Consider the following 18,418-nt stretch of genomic DNA (forward strand, 5'->3'; position numbering starts at 1 on the left):
TACCTTTCTCCCATATTTCAGATGAAGTAAATGGTTAAAAGCTGTGTGTGAAGGTGCACACTACTCCTCACGAGGCTGAGGGGAAAGCACGAGGAATCAGTGCCAGCTTGTTGAGTTAGAGTCAAAAAATGCAGAAGTGAGGTGTGAGCGACATACCTTAACTAACCTCTGACTAAGTAATGATATGCATTTGTATAGAATTGAAGAATTTGAGCTTCCTGTTTTCCCTTTAAAAATCATGTTTGGATTTATAGTTGTTATTAGAAAGATTTAATAGTTTAATAAAAGGCTTTGCTTTTTTTCTTTCTTTTAGTTTAAGTTGAAAACTATTCTGTTGAATCTCATTTTATTTAAACTTATTGATGTTAAAGGTACTACACAGAATGATGATGGCTGCAGAACCAGAGATGATACAAGGTAAGAAGCTCATGACTGCTTACCACAGAGTGCAGAAATGTGCAAGAACGTTAACTTGATCAATTTATTTCAACATCAGGTTTAGGGGGCTAGAAGGTTGGCTCAGGAGATCAGACACTCATGTAAACACATCTGTGTATGCATGCATAAATGCATACATAATACTCAGGAATAATTACTAACTTTCAGGTTCAGATTGATAAGCTATGGGCCAAGTATTTTGACTTATCTATATTATCCCAGCATTTGGGTGGCTAGCCATGAGTTTAAAGCCAGCTTGGACTACATAGTGTAGACTTGGGCTAGCCTAGGCTACTAAGTGAGAAACTCTATCTTTAAAACAAAACAAAACACATTCTATTAGCACATATGTTGAGTATCTCACAAACTGCATGTAACTCCAGTTCCAGGGGACCAACACCTCTCTGGCCTTCCATGGGCACCTGTATAAATATATGTGCCTATACACAGACACAAGTAATTACTTATTAATTAATTAATTAATTAATCTTTAAAAAATATGAGAACCAAAAAAACAATGTTGTGGATTATAATGGAAAGTTATTAGAAAGAGAACATGTCATCTTATCACATTGCTGCTGGGGAGAACAGATGAAGCAGGAGCCAAGAAGGGGACAGACCTGGAGTCCCAGTGCTTAGGAGGTAGAGTCAGGAGGGTCAAGCATTCAAAGACCAACGCTGATAACTTGATTTTTAAGGCTAGACTGTGCTATATAAAAGGAAATAGAGCAAAATATTATGGTTTGGAAGTTGGGTAGACTAGTACAGAAAATTCCTATTTTACCTATCTACTTTTGTAATGCATGGAAATTTTCATGTTAAAATATTTTAAAGGGCTTGGGTGTAGCTCATTTGCTGGAACATTCATCCAATGTGCCCAAAGCCCTGGATTCTATTCCCAGAAGGAAAAAACAAACAACACAGGGTTAAAGTCTTTAGGAAAACCAAAGTCCATAGTGTGGTTCTGTCACAACTAGAACTCCTCCTTGTTAGAATCACACTTGTATTAATCTTACAAGTGCACTCTTAGGTAACTTCTTACTGAGAACTGCACTATTCATTTTCACACGGGAAAGTGGCTTTATTCTCATGTAGCTTCTCTGGCCTTCAACTTTATTTGTGGTTACGGTTGGTCTTGAATGCCCCAATTCCTCTTGTTGCTACTTCCTGGATGCTGTGTTGGAGGCATGTGTAGCCCTGTTTGGCTACAAAGGTTTTTAACATAGATGTAAGCCTAAGGTTAAGGGAAAGAGCCGCTTAAGAAAAGGCCAGTGCACACCAAGATATGAGTGCAGGCTTCTCAAGAGAAAATCGTGAGAATGGATGTCCTAACAGTAGCAATATGTATGATTTTGGTGCCTTCAAAAGTTACATTGTTTAAAGGTTCTCTTCAATAAATGTCTTTTTAATAAATGATATCATAAGGTGGTTTTCTTCTAATCCAGAGTGAGCACAAATGGATCAGAGGACCCTGAGGTTGCAGCGTCAGGGGAAAACAAGAGGGCCAATGGGAACAATTCTCCGTCCCTTTCAAATGGTGGTTTTAAGCCTTCTAGACCTCCTAGACCTTCGAGACCACCTCCACCCACCCCACGAAGACCAGGTATTCCAGCCTTCAGTGTTGTTTTATAAATAATAAGTTTTTTTGTAGGAAGGGTTAATAAAGTCTCCAGATGATGTCCTTGTTAACCTCAAATGTTTTCTTCCTCAGCCTGGGATCAGGAGTGTGTACTACCATGCCTAGTGTTTTTAAATAATGTTCTGTTTGGGAACTGACTATTACGTAGGTGTCAGGGAAGCTGTTTCGGGTCATTGGTATTTTATTTAGATAGGATCTTACTCTGTAGCATAGGCTGGTCTCCAACCTAGTCATCCTTCTGCTTCAACTCTCAAGTGCTGGAGTTGCAGGTATGAGCCACCATATCTGGCTTCTGCTTTTTTACGTTTAAAAACTTGACTGAGAATGGCCTTGCCATAAGCAGCTTAGAATTGCCTTTCTGTAAGTTATTCTTTTAGGAATGAAGTTATGTGGGACAGGACTTTAATAAGAATGAAAATAATGCTGGGTGCTGGTGGTGCACGCCTTTAATCTCAGCACACGGGAGGCAGAGGCAGATGGATCTCTGCAGTTTGAGGTGGGCCTGGTCTACAGAGAGAGTTCCAGGACAGCCAAGACTACACAGAGAAACCCTTTCTGGGGGGTGGAGCAGGGGGGAAGAATGAATGAATGAATGAATGAATGAAAAAATGAATGTATGAAAATAACATGTATTATATAAAGTATAAACAATATAGTGTAGTTAGATGGAAACTTTGTGTGGTTGATGACTGTGACACATCTTATACAAAATAATTTGGTTGCTTAGTCCATTGTATCTCTTAAAAAGCTGACCGGCGGTAGGGGTGGGAAAAAGGACTTCAGCTGTTAAGAGTCCTTGTTGCTCTTGCAGGGGAACTGTATTCAGTTCCCAGCACCCATAACTTCTGTTTCAGTGGATGCTCTCCTCTGACCTCTCCAGGTACCACATGTGGTGTGCACAGACATACATGCAAACCAAACACACCAAAAATAAGTGAATAAATCTGATAAAAAATTCAAGCTTACTAGTAAATGATAATTTTAAAGCAAAAAAAATGTTTATTTCATGTAAAAACAATATGAATTTAGTAGCATTTATACAGAATATCCATTTTCTCGTTATCAACATCAGAAATTAGTCTCAGATATTCAGAGTCACATAGAAAAGGCAGTTTGAAGGATCTGGAAAGTGGTACCCATGGTTTTTTATTTTAAAAGATTTTACTGGGCTAGGAGTTGTAGCTCATACTTGTCTATTATACACAAGGTCCTTGCACCACGAAAATCAACTAAGTAGTTATTTATATGGTTATGAATTCAGAGTAATATATGCTGTGTAATTTGATGAGACCCATATATCCACATCTTAGGTTTTATTTATCATCAACTTTTTAATTTTTAAATTAAAATTCTGTGCTGGTTTTAGATTTCAGAAAGCAAAAACTTCTCTTTTACCCAAACTTTGTATAGCTTCTGTCAATGGCTCACCATCCACGAATTCTGACAGTGATGGATCTAGTACAGGCTCCTTGCCACCAACAAATACAAATGTAAATACAAGTACATCTGAAGGAGCAACATCTGGATTAATAATTCCTCTTACTATATCTGGAGGCTCGGGCCCTAGGCCTCTGAATACTGTAAGCCAAGCTCCCCTACCACCTGGGTAAGTAACCGTTAATATTTGGGTTTTTAAGCCTTTGCGTGTACTCATTAATTGAAAAGGATTGTAGTATATTCTTTCATAATTGTCTTTTAAGTAATTGTAATTGATTTGGGGAGTTTTAAATCCAAGAAAGCTTACTGTATTTTAAGTACTACCTCTTCTTTTGGGGAAGTAGGAAAAAAATGAGCTAGGTATTTTAGCACATGCCTATAATCTCAGCACTTGGGTATCTGAGGCAGAAGGATTGTTGTGAGTTCCAGGACAACTTGGGCTGCAGCATGAGATGTCCCTCAGATGTTTTTTTGAGCGTTGAGGGTAGACTGTTGCATACCCTGCACTGACCTCAAACTCACTGTGTAGGTGACTGTAGCCTTGAAGTACCAAACCCTCTACCTCTACTGCCCAAGTATGCACCATTACACATGGAAAACAAAACACAGTTTCTATGGTGGGATCCCACCACCACCATAGAAAGTTAACAAAAGCCAAGTAATAAAAAATTATAAGCCGGGCAGTGGTGGCACACACCTTTAATCCTAGCACTTGGGACGCAGAGGTAGTGAATTTCTGAGTTCGAGGCCAGCCTGGTCTACAGAGTGAGTTCCAGGACAGCCAGGGCTACACAGAGAAACCCTGTCTTGTAAAACCAAAAAAATAAGTAAATAAAAAGATTTAAGATCTGGAACTGGCTGCTCTTTTAGAGGACCCAGTTTTGATTCTGTCTGTAACTCCACTCTCAAGGGATCTGATGTCCTCTACTGGCTTCTGTGAGCACCAGGCACACATGTGGCATACAGACATGTCTATATACCCATACACATAAAAATAAATAAGCAAAACTGTGAAAGGAACAAACTGTGGTGGTTTTCTGCTTTCCTCTTCTCTTTGGCGACAAACCTGCACAGACTAGAGTGTGACAGCGGCTGGTCGGTAGCTCTCCTCTGTAAGGTGCAAGAATATCTTTGATTAAGACTTATGCTGTGAATTCTGTTTTTGTAGAATGTAGTCAAAATGCTGCCCTTGGGTTAGCTCAGTTGTTGAGGTTTCAGGCATTGATGCTCTCTTTACCTCTCAGGTTCTGAGTATAGCCAGATTAGATTGAGACATTCTGCTCTTCTAGATTGACTGACTAGCTTTGAAATGCATGATTTTTTTTCCAGAACAAACACAAAAAAGAAAACTCATTCACTCTTGGGCTTTTCCCTCTCTTTTTAGATGTCATTTCTTGATTGTATTTTAATTCTGTTTTTTCCTGTATAGAATAACAGGCTCATTTTTTTTCAGTTATGTAAGATGATTATTTAAGGTGAAAAGGTGTAGTCAGGATTAAAAAGCCAAATTAATACAAAATGTTCTTACTAGTCTTTGATTTCTATTTAAGGTGGGAGCAGAGAGTAGACCAGCATGGGCGTGTTTACTATGTAGACCATGTTGAAAAGCGAACAACATGGGATAGACCAGAACCTCTACCTCCTGGGTAAGTGTCTGAATTTAAAAATGGCAGTTAATCCAGAAGAACAAATTGTGTCTGTACCTGCGGTTTCCTTCAGTCCCTGTTCTCCTCTTCCTCTCCTTTGCTTTATGCTAGACACAGACTAGAAGGACGAGAGCTGGAGCACCAGCTCTGAGTGAGCGTGCTGGGCTCTGAGTGAGTGTGCTGAGGGTTGTTGCTGTGTTACTGTTTGTTTTTGGAGATAGAGTCTCACTGCATATTCCAGAAGAAATTCTTGATCCTCCTGCCTCAGCCTTTCAGCCTTGGAAGTTCTGGGGTTACAGACCTATGCTGCCATACCATGATGAGTGATTTTTATTTTTATCATTTCTAATTTAAAGATTCCATAATTCTTGTTCTTTGTATTTTTCTCTCTGAGCTTTTTAGCCAGCTAAGAGTCACACAATTTTAAATTAGTTTTGTCAAGAGTTATAACTCTACTAAGCATGGTGGCACTTGTCTGAATTGTCAGCATTTGGGAGGTGAAACTGGAGGATCAGGAGATGAGGGACATCCTCAGCTCTGCATGGAGTGAGAAGCCAGCCTATGATGTAAGAGCTGTCTTAGCCCCTCCACCCCGAGGAAGGAGTTACAGCTCCTCGTATCTATTAGGATAAAGTCTCTCTTATTAACGTTAATGTATATTACAAGCATTGCAAATGGTTCAGAAAGTTAAGGACATGTTGATAACATAGTACTGAGCATTTAATATATATTACATAAGATTGAAAGAAAATATATTTTTTAATTCAAAGGGAATATATAGCAAATATGGGGTGAGGGGCACATCTACTCTGAGGTTGAAGATGGTTCAGTGGCTTAGAGTGTTTGTTGGTCTTGTAGGGTTTGTGAATTTGTTTCTCAGCACTCACATGAGACAGTTTACAACTGCCTATAACTCCAACTCCAGGGCATCCAGTACCTTCTTAGCTCCACAGTCACCAACACACATGGACATACACATAGAAATAAAAATCTTTAGAAAAATGGTAACTTTGCTAGACATTAACTAACTCTTAGAGAAATGCATAACTAAAGGTGGTCTGACTTGTTGAATTAGCAGGTAATAATATTATTAAATATTGATGAGGAACTCTATCTAGAGTAATGCTGGCAATAGTATTAATTTGTTTCCACCATAAGAATGTGATATGTGTGTGTGTGTGTGTGTGTTAGGTAATTCTATATAGTAGACTTATGAATTAATTTGAAGAAAAACTTTTTGTCTTAAAGTTATTATTTTATTACAAGTAAGTTAAAAGGTAGTTGTATTCCTATGTAAGTTGTTTTTTAATTGAGACTTATTCTGAACATATATTATATTTAAAAGACCTCACTGATACATGTTAGACTTTTAAAGGAAAAAATTTTAGAAACATTGAAGTTCAGTTTGTAAATATGAATTAATGATTTCAGGTAAATCAGAAAGAACTGAGAATGTAGCTCAGTGACACAGCACTCAGTAGCATGTGTAAGACCCTGGATTTGGTCCTCAGTACAAAGAGAAAAGTAGTTTCTCAAGGTAAAAAATCTTATATCCTTTGTACAAGTTTTCTTAAATTAGTGATTTCTTTTCTGTTTTAGCTGGGAACGGCGTGTGGACAATATGGGACGTATTTATTATGTTGATCATTTCACAAGAACCACAACATGGCAGAGGCCAACCTTGGAATCTGTCCGGAACTATGAACAGTGGCAGCTACAGCGTAGTCAGCTTCAGGGAGCAATGCAGCAGTTTAACCAGAGATTCATCTATGGGGTAAGGGCCTGTTGATTTATTGATTAGTATAACTGATAAAAATCTTCAGTGTTGGGCTGGACAGATGGCTCAGAGGTTAAGAGCACTGGCTACCTTCCGGAGATCCTGAGTTCAATTCCCAGCAACTGCGTGGTGACTCATAACCATCATAATGAGATCTAGAACCCTCTTCTGGCATTCAGGTGTACATGCAGGCAGAACACTGTGTAAACAAACAAACAAACAAACAAACAATCTCCAGTGTTTAAACACTGCCTGCGTGCATCGTATGAAGCACTAATGGAAGGAAGGCAGTAGGGTTAGGTAACCCAGGTGCTGCCATCTGTAGATATTGATCTAGTCATAAATTCTGTCTTTCCTACTAAAAAGAGACAGAAAAGGAAAAGAAGTTAGAGCTGTGGAGAAGAAATTAATAAAAACGAACCTAAGCGGGCAGTGGTGGCGCACGCCTTTAATCCCAGCACTTGGGATGCAGGGGCGGTCGGATTTCTGAGTTCGAGGCCAGCTTGGTCTACAGAGTGAGTTCCAGGACAGCCGAGGCTACACAGGGAAAAGAAACCCTGTCTGGAAAGACAAAAAAAAAAACAACAAAAAACAAAAAAACCAACCAACCAAAAATGAACCCAAGCAGTTTGAAAAGAATTCAAACAATTTTAAATGTAACTGCCTATAACTTAATAGAAAAATTGAAAGTTCAAGTCTCAGGGGGCCTAACTTTTTTGTTTGTTTGTTTTGGGGTTTTGTTTTGTTTTTCAAGATAGGGTTTTTCTGTATAGCCCTGGCTGTCCTGGAACTCACTCTGTAGACCAGGCTGACCTTGACTTAACAGAGATTCACCTGCTCCTGCCTCCCAGGTGCTGGGATTAGAGGTGTGCGCCACCACTGCCCTGCTGGGAGGTTAAATTTTCTATGACTGCATAGCGTTGGCAGTGGTTAACGTTTACTGATAAAGTTTCCTGAATAAACTGGTATGCAGCTCAACTAAAGAGCTTAAAGTCCTCGCAGTGTTATATTATACATATATCTACACTGTGTAAGTTTATAAAGTATTTGCTTTACAAAGCTGAATGGATGCTGTTCACCCGTTATCTTTAGCATTCAGGAAGTTGACCATATGGCTCACTTGAGCTCAAGAGTTCAAGGCCAGCCCAGACAACTCCAAGACACTAAGGCACTGCTCAAAAACAAAAGCAAAACCAAACCAAAAACAACAAAAATAACCAGACATGGTAGGTAGTACATGGCTTTAATTCCAGCACTCAGGAGGTGAAAGCGGTTAGATCTTTGACTTCTAGGCTGTTCTGGTCTTTGTTGTGAGTTCCAGGTTAGCCACCATGTCTGGGGTGGGGCAGGGTAGAGTAGAGACAGACAAAAGCAAATAGAACAAAAGCAAGCAAAAAACCAATAACAAAAAGACTTTAGTTTCCTTCAGACTAACAGTGCAAATACAGTGATAAATATATAAAATATATCTGTGCTTTCCTTGCTGTGTGATCTGCTGCTAGGAATTTTATAATTTGAAGTCATAAAGTATCACAGAACTGTCTCTGAGAAAAGTAAAATAGTCCATGTCAAAATAAATAGATTTGGGGCTGGTGAGATTGCTCAGCAGTTAAGAGCACTGACTGCTCTTCCAAAGGTCCTGAGTTCAATTCCCAGCAACCACTTGGTGGCTCACAACCATCCGTTACAAGATATGATGCCCTCTTCTGGTGTGTCTGAAGACAACTACAGTGTACTTACATATAATAAATAAATAAATCTTTTTTTAAAAGTATGTTTATATAAAAAAATAGATTTGTTGCAGTAGTATATAGAACGTAAACCAAAGAAGCCAGTTTGCGGGCCTTGGGGAAGCTGAGCCTTTCCACTGCTGGTTCTTCAGCGTTGTGTGAGCTTTTCTTTATAGTGCACCAGAGGAAAATGGCTCTCCTTTCTTCCTAGACAGTACCTTTCCTCCATTTTCTTACCTGTTTCTTTTGTTTGATTATTTATTTATTTACTTATTGATTGATTGGGGAGCTTTATTTACTTTTATTTTATGTGTCTGAGCACCTGAATGTTTGTCTGTATATCAGATACCACATGCATGCAGTATTATATAGAGTCAGAAGTTCACATCCCCATGCGTCTAGAATTATAGCTAGTTGTGAAGCTGCCATATAGATGCGGGAACAGAACCTAGGTCCTCTGCAAGCCATCTCTCCAGCCTCTGCTGCCTTTTCGTTGTACCTCATCATTAGAATAGTGTCCACTTACTGCTGTGGACAAAGTCATCTTTATCAGAGAGTGTATGGGGGCGTGTCTATTGAGGGGATAGGTAGACTTAGAACGTCTGGGCAGCTGCTTTCCTCATGGCAGCCAACACTATCTCAACTCTTCACACATCTTCTGAGCATGGATGTACATCCTTACTGTCAGGGCTCACTTGGCTTTAGGAACCAAGTGGCATAGAGCATTGCTCATAGGGCACAGAGCCACATACCCCCCATAGCATTTGCCACACAAATTTTATGTGCTTGGAGAGGTGATCACAGTGCTGGCCATGCCTCAACTTGCTCCCATTCTTCATTACCTGTGTCATTCTTGGAGCCCACTGCCATGGGGTAGTGCAGAGCCACTGTTGCTGCTCTTCAGTGGTGTCGTGGCTGCCCTACCTTCGTCACATTGTATTTTGAGACAGGTTGGCCTTCACCTTCAGATCTTCTTGGCTAAGCCTTCTAAACATCTAGAAGCCTCTGCTAATCATCTCTTCTGTTCTGTTTCACATTTTAGTTTCTGTTTTTCTAAGTGTGGCTACTAAACTTGCCTGCTGCTTTCAACCCTAGTTCTCACATGGTTCTCAGATGACTTTGGAGTCAGATACATCTGGTTCCTGGTTCTACAGTTACTTTGAGTAATTTTGAATAAGCTATTTAATCTCACCAGGACTCATTTGCCTTCTTTGTGAAATAGATACTTAATTGCTTTGGTGGCACTTTGTTGTCTTTCTATTCCCTACTCCATCTGTCTCCTGTTTCTCTGTTTTGAGTACTCAGCAAGATTGTTTTCATCCAGCTATCTTACCACTCCAGGTTTTGGTTTTTATAAATGTAATTTGTAGGTAAGAATTTATGTATTTATGTACTATTTTAATTACACATAATTTTAAGTGTTAGATAATACTCCATAGCATTTTCTTTTTTTTTTTGAAAGATTTATTTATTTGTTTTATGTATGTGAGTACACTGTAGCTGTACAGATAGTTGTGAGCCTTCATGTGGGTACTGGGCATTGAATTTTTAGGACCTCTGCTTGCTCTGGTCAACCCTGCTCACTGTGGTCCACCCCACTCGCTCAGTTCCTGCTTGACCCGGCCCAAAGATTGATTTATTATTATACATAAGTACACTGTAGCTGACATCAGACAGCTACACCACCTGAAGAGGGCAGCAGATCTCTTTACGGGTGGTTGTGAGCCACTATGTGGTTGCTGGGATTTGAACTCAGGACCTTCGGAAGAGTAGTCAGTGCTCTTACCCACTGAGCCATCTCGCTAGCTCCACTCCATAGCATTCATATTCGCTCTCTCTCTCTCTCTTTCTCTCTTTTTCTTTTTTGCTATATCTTGAACTAACATTTATTGTTATAATATAGGGTTTTCAAACATATTTTTTAGCCAAAATAAACTATGTTGGTACTATATAAAACTTTTCTAGGGTATGAATTCTGCAAGAATATGTTGTATTGTGTATGCTAGGTAAGTCATACTGGAATTCATACATTAGCTCTGAAATCATGTGCTTATATTGTGAATTATATTTTTTTAATTATTTATTTTTATTCTTTATAGAATCAAGATTTGTTTGCTACATCACAAAACAAAGAATTTGATCCGCTTGGTCCGTTGCCCCCTGGATGGGGTAAGCACATCAGTTTCTTAATTTAGAAAATCTGTTACTTAGAAAACCAGGACTAGAGATGTTTGTCCTGCAAGGGTATAGCTCTGAGTCCAGTCACTAGCATTGCAAAAAAGTGAAAAGAAACAGATTATGAATATAATCATCTGGAAGGAATGCTAAGCTTAGAGAAGAAAGTCATTTTCACAAGTTTATATACTTGTAGGGGCTCCAGTGTCTGTTACCATCACCAAGTACTTGCGGCTGGATGCTCTCTAATGAACAGAAGCTGAAATGGCTTAAGTAGGAAAATCGTTTGCCATGCAAACAGGAGTTGGATTCCTAAGACCAAGGTGAAGAGCCAGGCCTGATAGCACATGACGGCAACCCCATGGAGGTTGAGGACATCAACAGCTCCCTGAAGTTTATTGGTTAACAAGCCTAGTCAAATTGTTGACCTCCAGGTTCAGAGAGAGACAGTCTAAAAAATGAAGGGAAGCCAGGCATGTACATATAAGGGAAGCACACATAATCTACTTTGAAAAATATCCATCATTTCTTTTCTTTAAATCATTTATACTCAAAACATTTTAGTAATAACCCAGAGAGATGATTGGTATATGCCTATAATCTCAGCACAAGGAGTTCTGGGCCAGCCTTGGCTACACACTGAGTTTAAAACCAGCATCAACTTTTGGAAATCCTGATTCAACCAAACAAAACAAACAAAGGCAGGAGATAGTAAAGTGCTTGTTGTGTAAGTGTGGAACTTGAGTTTACTCCCCACTGTCTGTGAAGAAAGATGGGTGTGCTGCCAGGCATTTATACTCCTGAGGAAAGGTATCTGAGAAGGTCCCTAGAGTCTGCTGGCTGGCTAGGCTAGCTCAATCAAATGAGTCCTGGGTCAATGAGAAACTCTTGCTCAAAAAACATAGTAGTGCCTGAGGAAAAAACATATGTGAGGTTGTCCTCTGGGCTCCATATGCATGTGTGTAAATATGCTTATATATGTATATATCTCCACCCACTAGGCATATATACAGCCACCATGAGACAGAACAAAATAGGCCATTTCTCTGAGTGAAGAAGATATATATATATGTTAGTCTGGAGGTGGAGTCTTTTGATGGTTAGGGTAGTGGAATGGTGAGTGTATGGTTGATAGAAAACAAAGCAAAATGCTTTAGAAAAGGAGGTGTGGCCCTTTGGTGTTGAACCTAACCTGTCAGACATTGCATTGCTAGACATAGATTGTATGCTTTGCTTCTACACCTCTTTTATTTGTATATAGTTGAAGGCTACACATTTATACTCCATCTTCTACTTATTTTTTAAGATTTATGTTCATTTTTATTTTATATGTATACATTTTTTTTTTTGCCTGCATATGTATCTGGGTATACTTGGTGCCTACAGAAGAGTGGATCCGCTCAGGAACTTCAGTTACAGGCAGTTGTGAGCTACCACATGGGTTCTGAGAATTGAACTCAGGACCTCTAAAGAGTAGCTAGTGCTCTTAACCACTGAGCCATTTCTCCAGCCCCCACCTTTCATTTTACAGCAGAACTTGGACTCATTTTTATGGTGATGCTTACTAACACACCATTTTTTACTCTTTTGAAGCAGCTATAGGGAAAAAAAATCACCTCTTGATCTCAGAATCTTGAATCGTGGGCTGAGGGAGCTGACGGAGTATCTGAGGTGTAAATTCCCTACCTAGTTCTCATAGACCTTAAGTTCACACCTACTTTCACACACACAAACCCATATGTCATTTGTGTAAAGCTAAATAGCTGAGAAGTTATATGGGCAGGACAATATAAAATAAATCTTTTAGCTTCTTAGAAATTTTTTATTTAAAAATTTAAAAATTTTTTATTGTATTTTTATTTTATGTGGATATGTGGGTCTGTATGTGGACATGTGCACCTAAGTCCAGGTCCCCTCAGAAACCTTAAGTACTCTTGAGTTACAGTTGTGAACTACCTGATGTGGGTGCTGGGAACTGAACTTGGGTCCTCTAGAATAGCATAAGTGCTCTTAAGTGCAAAGATACCACTCCCAGCCCAAAAATAATATTTTATAATCTCACTAAGAAACAGAAAGAACTCTTAAAAGTGTAAGTGGGTATGGCAGGTTGTCTCTGACCCACCAGTTCCCCAAGTAATGAATGACCTGGAGACTTCTATTAATTATGAATGCTTTAGGCCTTAGCTGGCTTGTTCCCAGCTAGCTCATATAACTTAAATAAGCCTATTTATACTAATCTACATTCTGCCATGTGGCTCATTACTTCTCTGTTTCTGGCTGGTGAACACCCTGGCCTGATTCTCCCCCAGAATTCCCAGAAGTCCTGCCTCTCTTCTCCTTTATTAGACCAATCAGGAGGTGACTTAGGCAGGTAAAGGAGGACAGAGACACATCTTTACATCGTGTACAAAAAGATTATCCCAACATCTGGATTAGTGAGGTGGAGGAGAGGCGTTTGCTCAAAAGCTAGAATACACTTTCATGTGTGTGATGTGATATAGACTATTAAAATCAGCAATCACTGAAGGGGCGGATTCAGCTCATTTTGTCTTAGTTTGAGGGGAAAATGACTCCATTAATACTGTGTTTTTCATTTTTTTTTTTTTAATCAAGAGAAGAGAACTGATAGCAACGGCAGAGTGTATTTTGTCAACCACAACACTCGGATTACTCAGTGGGAAGACCCCAGAAGCCAAGGGTAAGAGCTTTAGTGTGTGTGCGACCCCTAGAGGTTATGTACCTTTTGACTCATTTGTGTATTTTCCTCAAAGACCTTAAACGAATTACCTACATACCTTTGAAGAAGAAAAATGATTACTCATAATGTAATTAACCTATAATGTAATTAATCATTACGTGTAATGAAGAGCTTGAGTTTCATGAGTTTCATGGGGCAGGGCCCAGGGACAACTCATCGGTTTTCTTTCTTTCCCACCAATACAGCTACAGAACTGAAAAAAGATTCTGTAGTTGGTGTAGACCCCCCCCTCTCTCTCTCTCGTTGGTGTAGACCTCTCTCTCTCTCTCTCTCTCTCTCTCTCTCTTTCTCTCTCTCTCTCTGTGTGTGTGTGTGTGTGTGTATAGTATATGGTATAGTATTTGTGCATATATGTGCTGGCTCATATATGAAGAGATATTGTCATCACAGGTTTGCTTTTTTAGTGCTTTGATGACAGTATACAATGATCTGACTGAGCTATTTGTCATCCTGTGTGCTAAAGCTAAGACCTTGTTTTTAAAAAAAAAAGAGCACATGCTCAAAGTAATTCTCAGGCCAGGTGCAGCAGCACACGTCTGTAATCCCAGCACTGAGAGACAGAGGGAGTCTGACTGCTCAGCATAGTGAGATACTGCCTCGGAGAGACAGACAGAGAGACACAGACGAGAGAGAGAAACGAGTAATTCCCTGTTTCCGTTTCCACGTATAAGCATACTGTCTTAGAGTTCTGGAGGCTAGGAGTCAGAGATCAAGGTGTCACCAGACTATGCCACCTCTAAAGGTGTGGTCCAGCCTCCTAACAGTGGCTACTCCTGTCTCCTCTGCTTTTCCTTCTTGTTTTGTTTCTGAGTCAAGGTTTCTCTGTGTAGCCCTGGCTACCCTGGAACTCACTCTGTAGACCAGGCTGCCCTCAAACTCAGAGGCATCTGCCTGCCTTTTCCTCAGGTGCTGGAATTAAAGGCGTGGCTGGTTTTTCCTTACAGTTTGTTGGCTTGTGTCAGCAGTATTTTAGTCTTCACATAGTTTTCTTTATATATACTTTTTTGTTCCAATTTCCTCTCTTTATGTAAACAATTATATATATGTATTTTATATTAATAAATTGTTTGTATGTATATGTATGTGTATATACACATACATATACACACACACATACACACTAATTCTCTGTGTGTGTGTGTGTCTCTCTCTCTCCCTAAGGGTAGTATACACCAGTAATTCAAGCATTTAGGAGACTTAAGTGGGAAGATCATGAGTTCCAGGCTAGTCTCAACTACTTAGTGGGCCCCTGTCTGTGAACAGCAGCAGCAGCAGCAGCAACAGAAGCCACTAGAATTACTGAATCATATTCAGTCATATTTTTTATAGAGAAATAATAGAAGGAAGACATATGCAGAGAAGAGTCTGAGAGGATTCCTAATCCTCATTGCTAAAGGAGAGTGAACATGCATTAATGTTCGTAATATGTAAATGTTACAAACCAGGGAAGTCTGTGGACTCCAGTGAGGTGTCCATTTGCCCTCCTGAGTGATCTTTCTTCCACCTCCATACACATTTGAAATAAAACTTAGTGTGGTGTTCCTCCAGAGCATGCAGCTGATAAAATGTGCCCCAGGCCTCTGCTCGTTGTAGGGTGTCCAGGAGTCAAAGCCTCTAGGCAAAGGGGAGCCTTTCTAATGGGCACACCTTTACTAATTAATCACTTTCCAGTAGTGAAGACAAGACCAGCCTTCTCTAGGTGTGAGTAATTCTTCATGATACAAATCTCATGAATATCATTTCAATAGCTTATATTTTTAAGGTATGCTTTGAATTTAAAATACCTGTTTCTAAGTACCACCAAATACCAGTTTTTATACAACTATTACATTAACTTAAATATATTTAATTTCATAAGAAGAATAATGAGGGCTGGAGAGATGGCTCAGTGGTTAAGAGCACCGACTGCTCTTCTGAAGGTTCTGAGTTCAATTCCCAGCAACCACATGGTGGCTCACAACCATCCGTAATGAGACCCGACGCCCTCTTCTGGAGAATCTGAAGACAGCTACAGTGCACTTAGATATAATAATAAATCTTAAAAAAAAAGAAAAGAAGAAGAAGGATACAACACTTTAAGGATAAAAACATTATGATTCCTTAGTGAAGTTGTCTCTGGACTGGACATGCAGCTCAGTGTACAGTGCTTGGGTGACATGTATGAGTTAGTGTTTGACCCCAGCATCCTCGTGTAGATGCTATTTTTTTATTTTACTATTTTATGTTTTTATTACCTCTATTTTCCTTTCTAACCTTTATGCCACCCTAATCCCCTCCAACCCAACACTAGGTAGAAGAGAAAGGAGGTTAGAAGGGAAATGAGATGTAGACCTTTGTTAACTACTTCCTGCTGATTAAGGACGGGGATTCTTAGGGCCAGTCTAGTTTTTTTAGTCAGGGTATCTCCATCTTCATTTGTCTCTTTGCTCAAGATCACTTGACAAACCACAACAGCAGCAACCAGGAGCAGCAGACGGCTGCTGTGGCTCCTCCTCATCCTCATCCTTTTCTTCATCTTTCTTTGGAGCACCTCCAGCCATTCTTGGGACTCTGGTATTTATTCTCTCTCAAAAGTTTCCAGAATTCCAAATGTAAACTATCTGCAGCTGGCAAAACCACACCCTCACTAGTAATGCAAGGCAACTCATAGTCACCTGCTATGAAGCAGCCTCTTTCCTATCCCACACCTGAGATTAAAACAAAAAAATATTCACAGAACATATCTGTTTTTGTTTTGTTTTTTTTTTAAGAAAAAAAATTCTCAAAAAAAAGAAAGAAAGAAAGAAAAAAAACTCTCTTTATATCCTAGGTCAGGGAATGAGGAATCTCTTCCTCTTGTCTTTAAAGATCGAACGGAGCAAGTCACCTTTTTGTAACTTGTTGCTGCTATTGTTTTGTTCCTTTTTGGATCTTGATAAAGTTTTAGAGCTTAACAATCATTTCATGAGACATCACAAATAAAAAAGTCTGTCTAGCTCACTCATTTAAAATACTTCACTTAAAAAGAGGTGCTTATGCCCTTTAATGCATTAATCTATTATTTGAATATCACGGAATACTTCATCAATATTGTTTGCCAGTCTAATTCATTTTGTTTTAAAGACAGCTGGTTATTGAGCTTATCTAGCAACTATAATCACCATAGAAGTGAAATATCTTTTATATTTCTGTAGTCTTCATTGGCATTTCTATTGAATTATATGAATATGACTAAATATTGTTTTTAAAATGTTTTATTAAATTTATTATTCACTGTACATCCCAATATCAGTCCTTCTCCTCCCTGTACCCCCTCACACCAATTCTCCCCCCATTTCTTCCTCCCCTTCTCCTTTGAGAAAAAGGAGCTCCCTCTAGGTCTCACCCTCGTCCTACTCCCCCACCTCACCCCAGCACATCAAGTCACTGCAGGGCTAGGTGAATCCTCTCCCACTGAGACCAGACAAAGCAGCCCAGTTAGAGGAACAGGATCCACAACAGGCAGGCAACAGATTCAGAGACAGCCTCTGCTCCTATTGTTGGGGGACCTGCATGGACACCTAGCTGCTCATCTGCTCCATCTGTGCAGAGGTCCAACCCATGCATGCTCTTTGGTTGGTGGTTCATTCTCTGAGAGCCCCCAAGGGTCCAGGTTAGTTTACTCTGTTGGTCTTCCTGTTGTGTCCCTGTCCTCTTTGGGTCCCTCAATCCTTTCCCCAACTCTTTTATAAGACTCCCCAAGCTCCATCTAATGTTTAGCTATTGGTCTCTGCATCTCTTTCCATTGGCTGCTGGGTTGAGACTCTCAGAGGACAGTTATGCTAGGCTTCTGTCTGCAAACATAACAGAGTATCATTAATAGTGTCAGGGACTGATTCTTGCCTGTGGGATGGGTTTCAATTTGGGGCAGTCATTCCCTCAGTCTCTCTTCCATCTTTATCCTTGCACATCTTGTAGGCAGGACACATCTTTGATTTTGTGGGCAGGTTGGTGTCCTTATCCCTCTACTGGGAGTCCTGTCTGGTACAGGAAGTGGCCACTTCATGCCCATATCCCCCACTGCTAGGAGTCTGAGCTAGAGTCGTCCTGCCCCATAGACTCCCCCTGGAGCCTGCCTCTATCCCAAGTCTCTAGCATGTTCTGAGATCTGCCCCTACCACACACACACCAATTTCCATTCTTTCTCCCCTGCTCTCCCTATATCTGATTCCCCACTCTATCCCCTCTCCCACCTAGTTCCCTCCCTGCATCCACCATTATACCTATTTATTTCCCCTTCTGAGAAAAATTTAACCATCCACCCTTGGGCCTTCCTTTTGGTCTGTTGGTTATAGCATGGTTACCTTGTATTTTATGGCTGATATCCATACCATGCATCTCATTTTGGACTAAACATTCTTAACATTTTAATAGTTTGTCAAATAAATTTGAGGCAGTGTTCTTCTGAATACAGCACTTTGTCCTTTTTTGTACATTTGAGGAAAACAGCAGCCCAAACTAGTAGTGTTTCTCTATAGTGATGATGTTAAATGCCTCCAAATCTCTGCTTTTTATATTTTGTGATGTAAACTTAAGTATTTCCAATGTTTCCTCATCCCAAGCCCATTAGATATGAACCTTGAGGCTTTAAAACCAGGGATGGGAGGGAAGGATGTATATAGCTCAGTTGGGATGGTGTTTGCGTGAGTGAACTCTGGTTTTGATCCATAAGAGCCCCATGGGTGTCACACGCCTATAATTTCAGTGCTAGAGAAGTAGAGACAGGAAGGTCAGAAGTTCAGGGCTGTGCTAGGCTATATAATGAGTCCAGCATACATGAGACCCTATCTCAAATGAAAA

General features: G+C 39.9%; 1 protein-coding gene across 5 annotated transcripts in view; it reads left to right on the plus strand.

Annotated features, from left to right (window-relative positions):
- Itch (itchy, E3 ubiquitin protein ligase) overlaps window positions 1–18,418 on the plus strand; it is a 93,375-nt gene that overhangs the window by 45,190 nt on the left and 29,767 nt on the right. For all 5 annotated transcript variants that reach the window (XR_003950826.1, XR_001781068.2, XR_001781069.2 and 2 more), the window contains 7 exons: window positions 372–417; window positions 1,884–2,041; window positions 3,488–3,683; window positions 5,065–5,160; window positions 6,760–6,934; window positions 10,767–10,836; window positions 13,456–13,540. Coding sequence is in view for 2 of the 5 variants with exons in the window: in NM_001243712.1 (NP_001230641.1) it covers window positions 372–417; window positions 1,884–2,041; window positions 3,488–3,683; window positions 5,065–5,160; window positions 6,760–6,934; window positions 10,767–10,836; window positions 13,456–13,540 (826 nt within the window). In the remaining 3 variants the exon portion in view is untranslated. The remainder of the gene's footprint in view (window positions 1–371; window positions 418–1,883; window positions 2,042–3,487; window positions 3,684–5,064; window positions 5,161–6,759; window positions 6,935–10,766; window positions 10,837–13,455; window positions 13,541–18,418) is intronic.

This window comes from Mus musculus, chromosome 2 (genome assembly GCF_000001635.26).
Source record: "Mus musculus strain C57BL/6J chromosome 2, GRCm38.p6 C57BL/6J".
NCBI classification, from domain to species: Eukaryota; Metazoa; Chordata; class Mammalia; order Rodentia; family Muridae; genus Mus; species Mus musculus.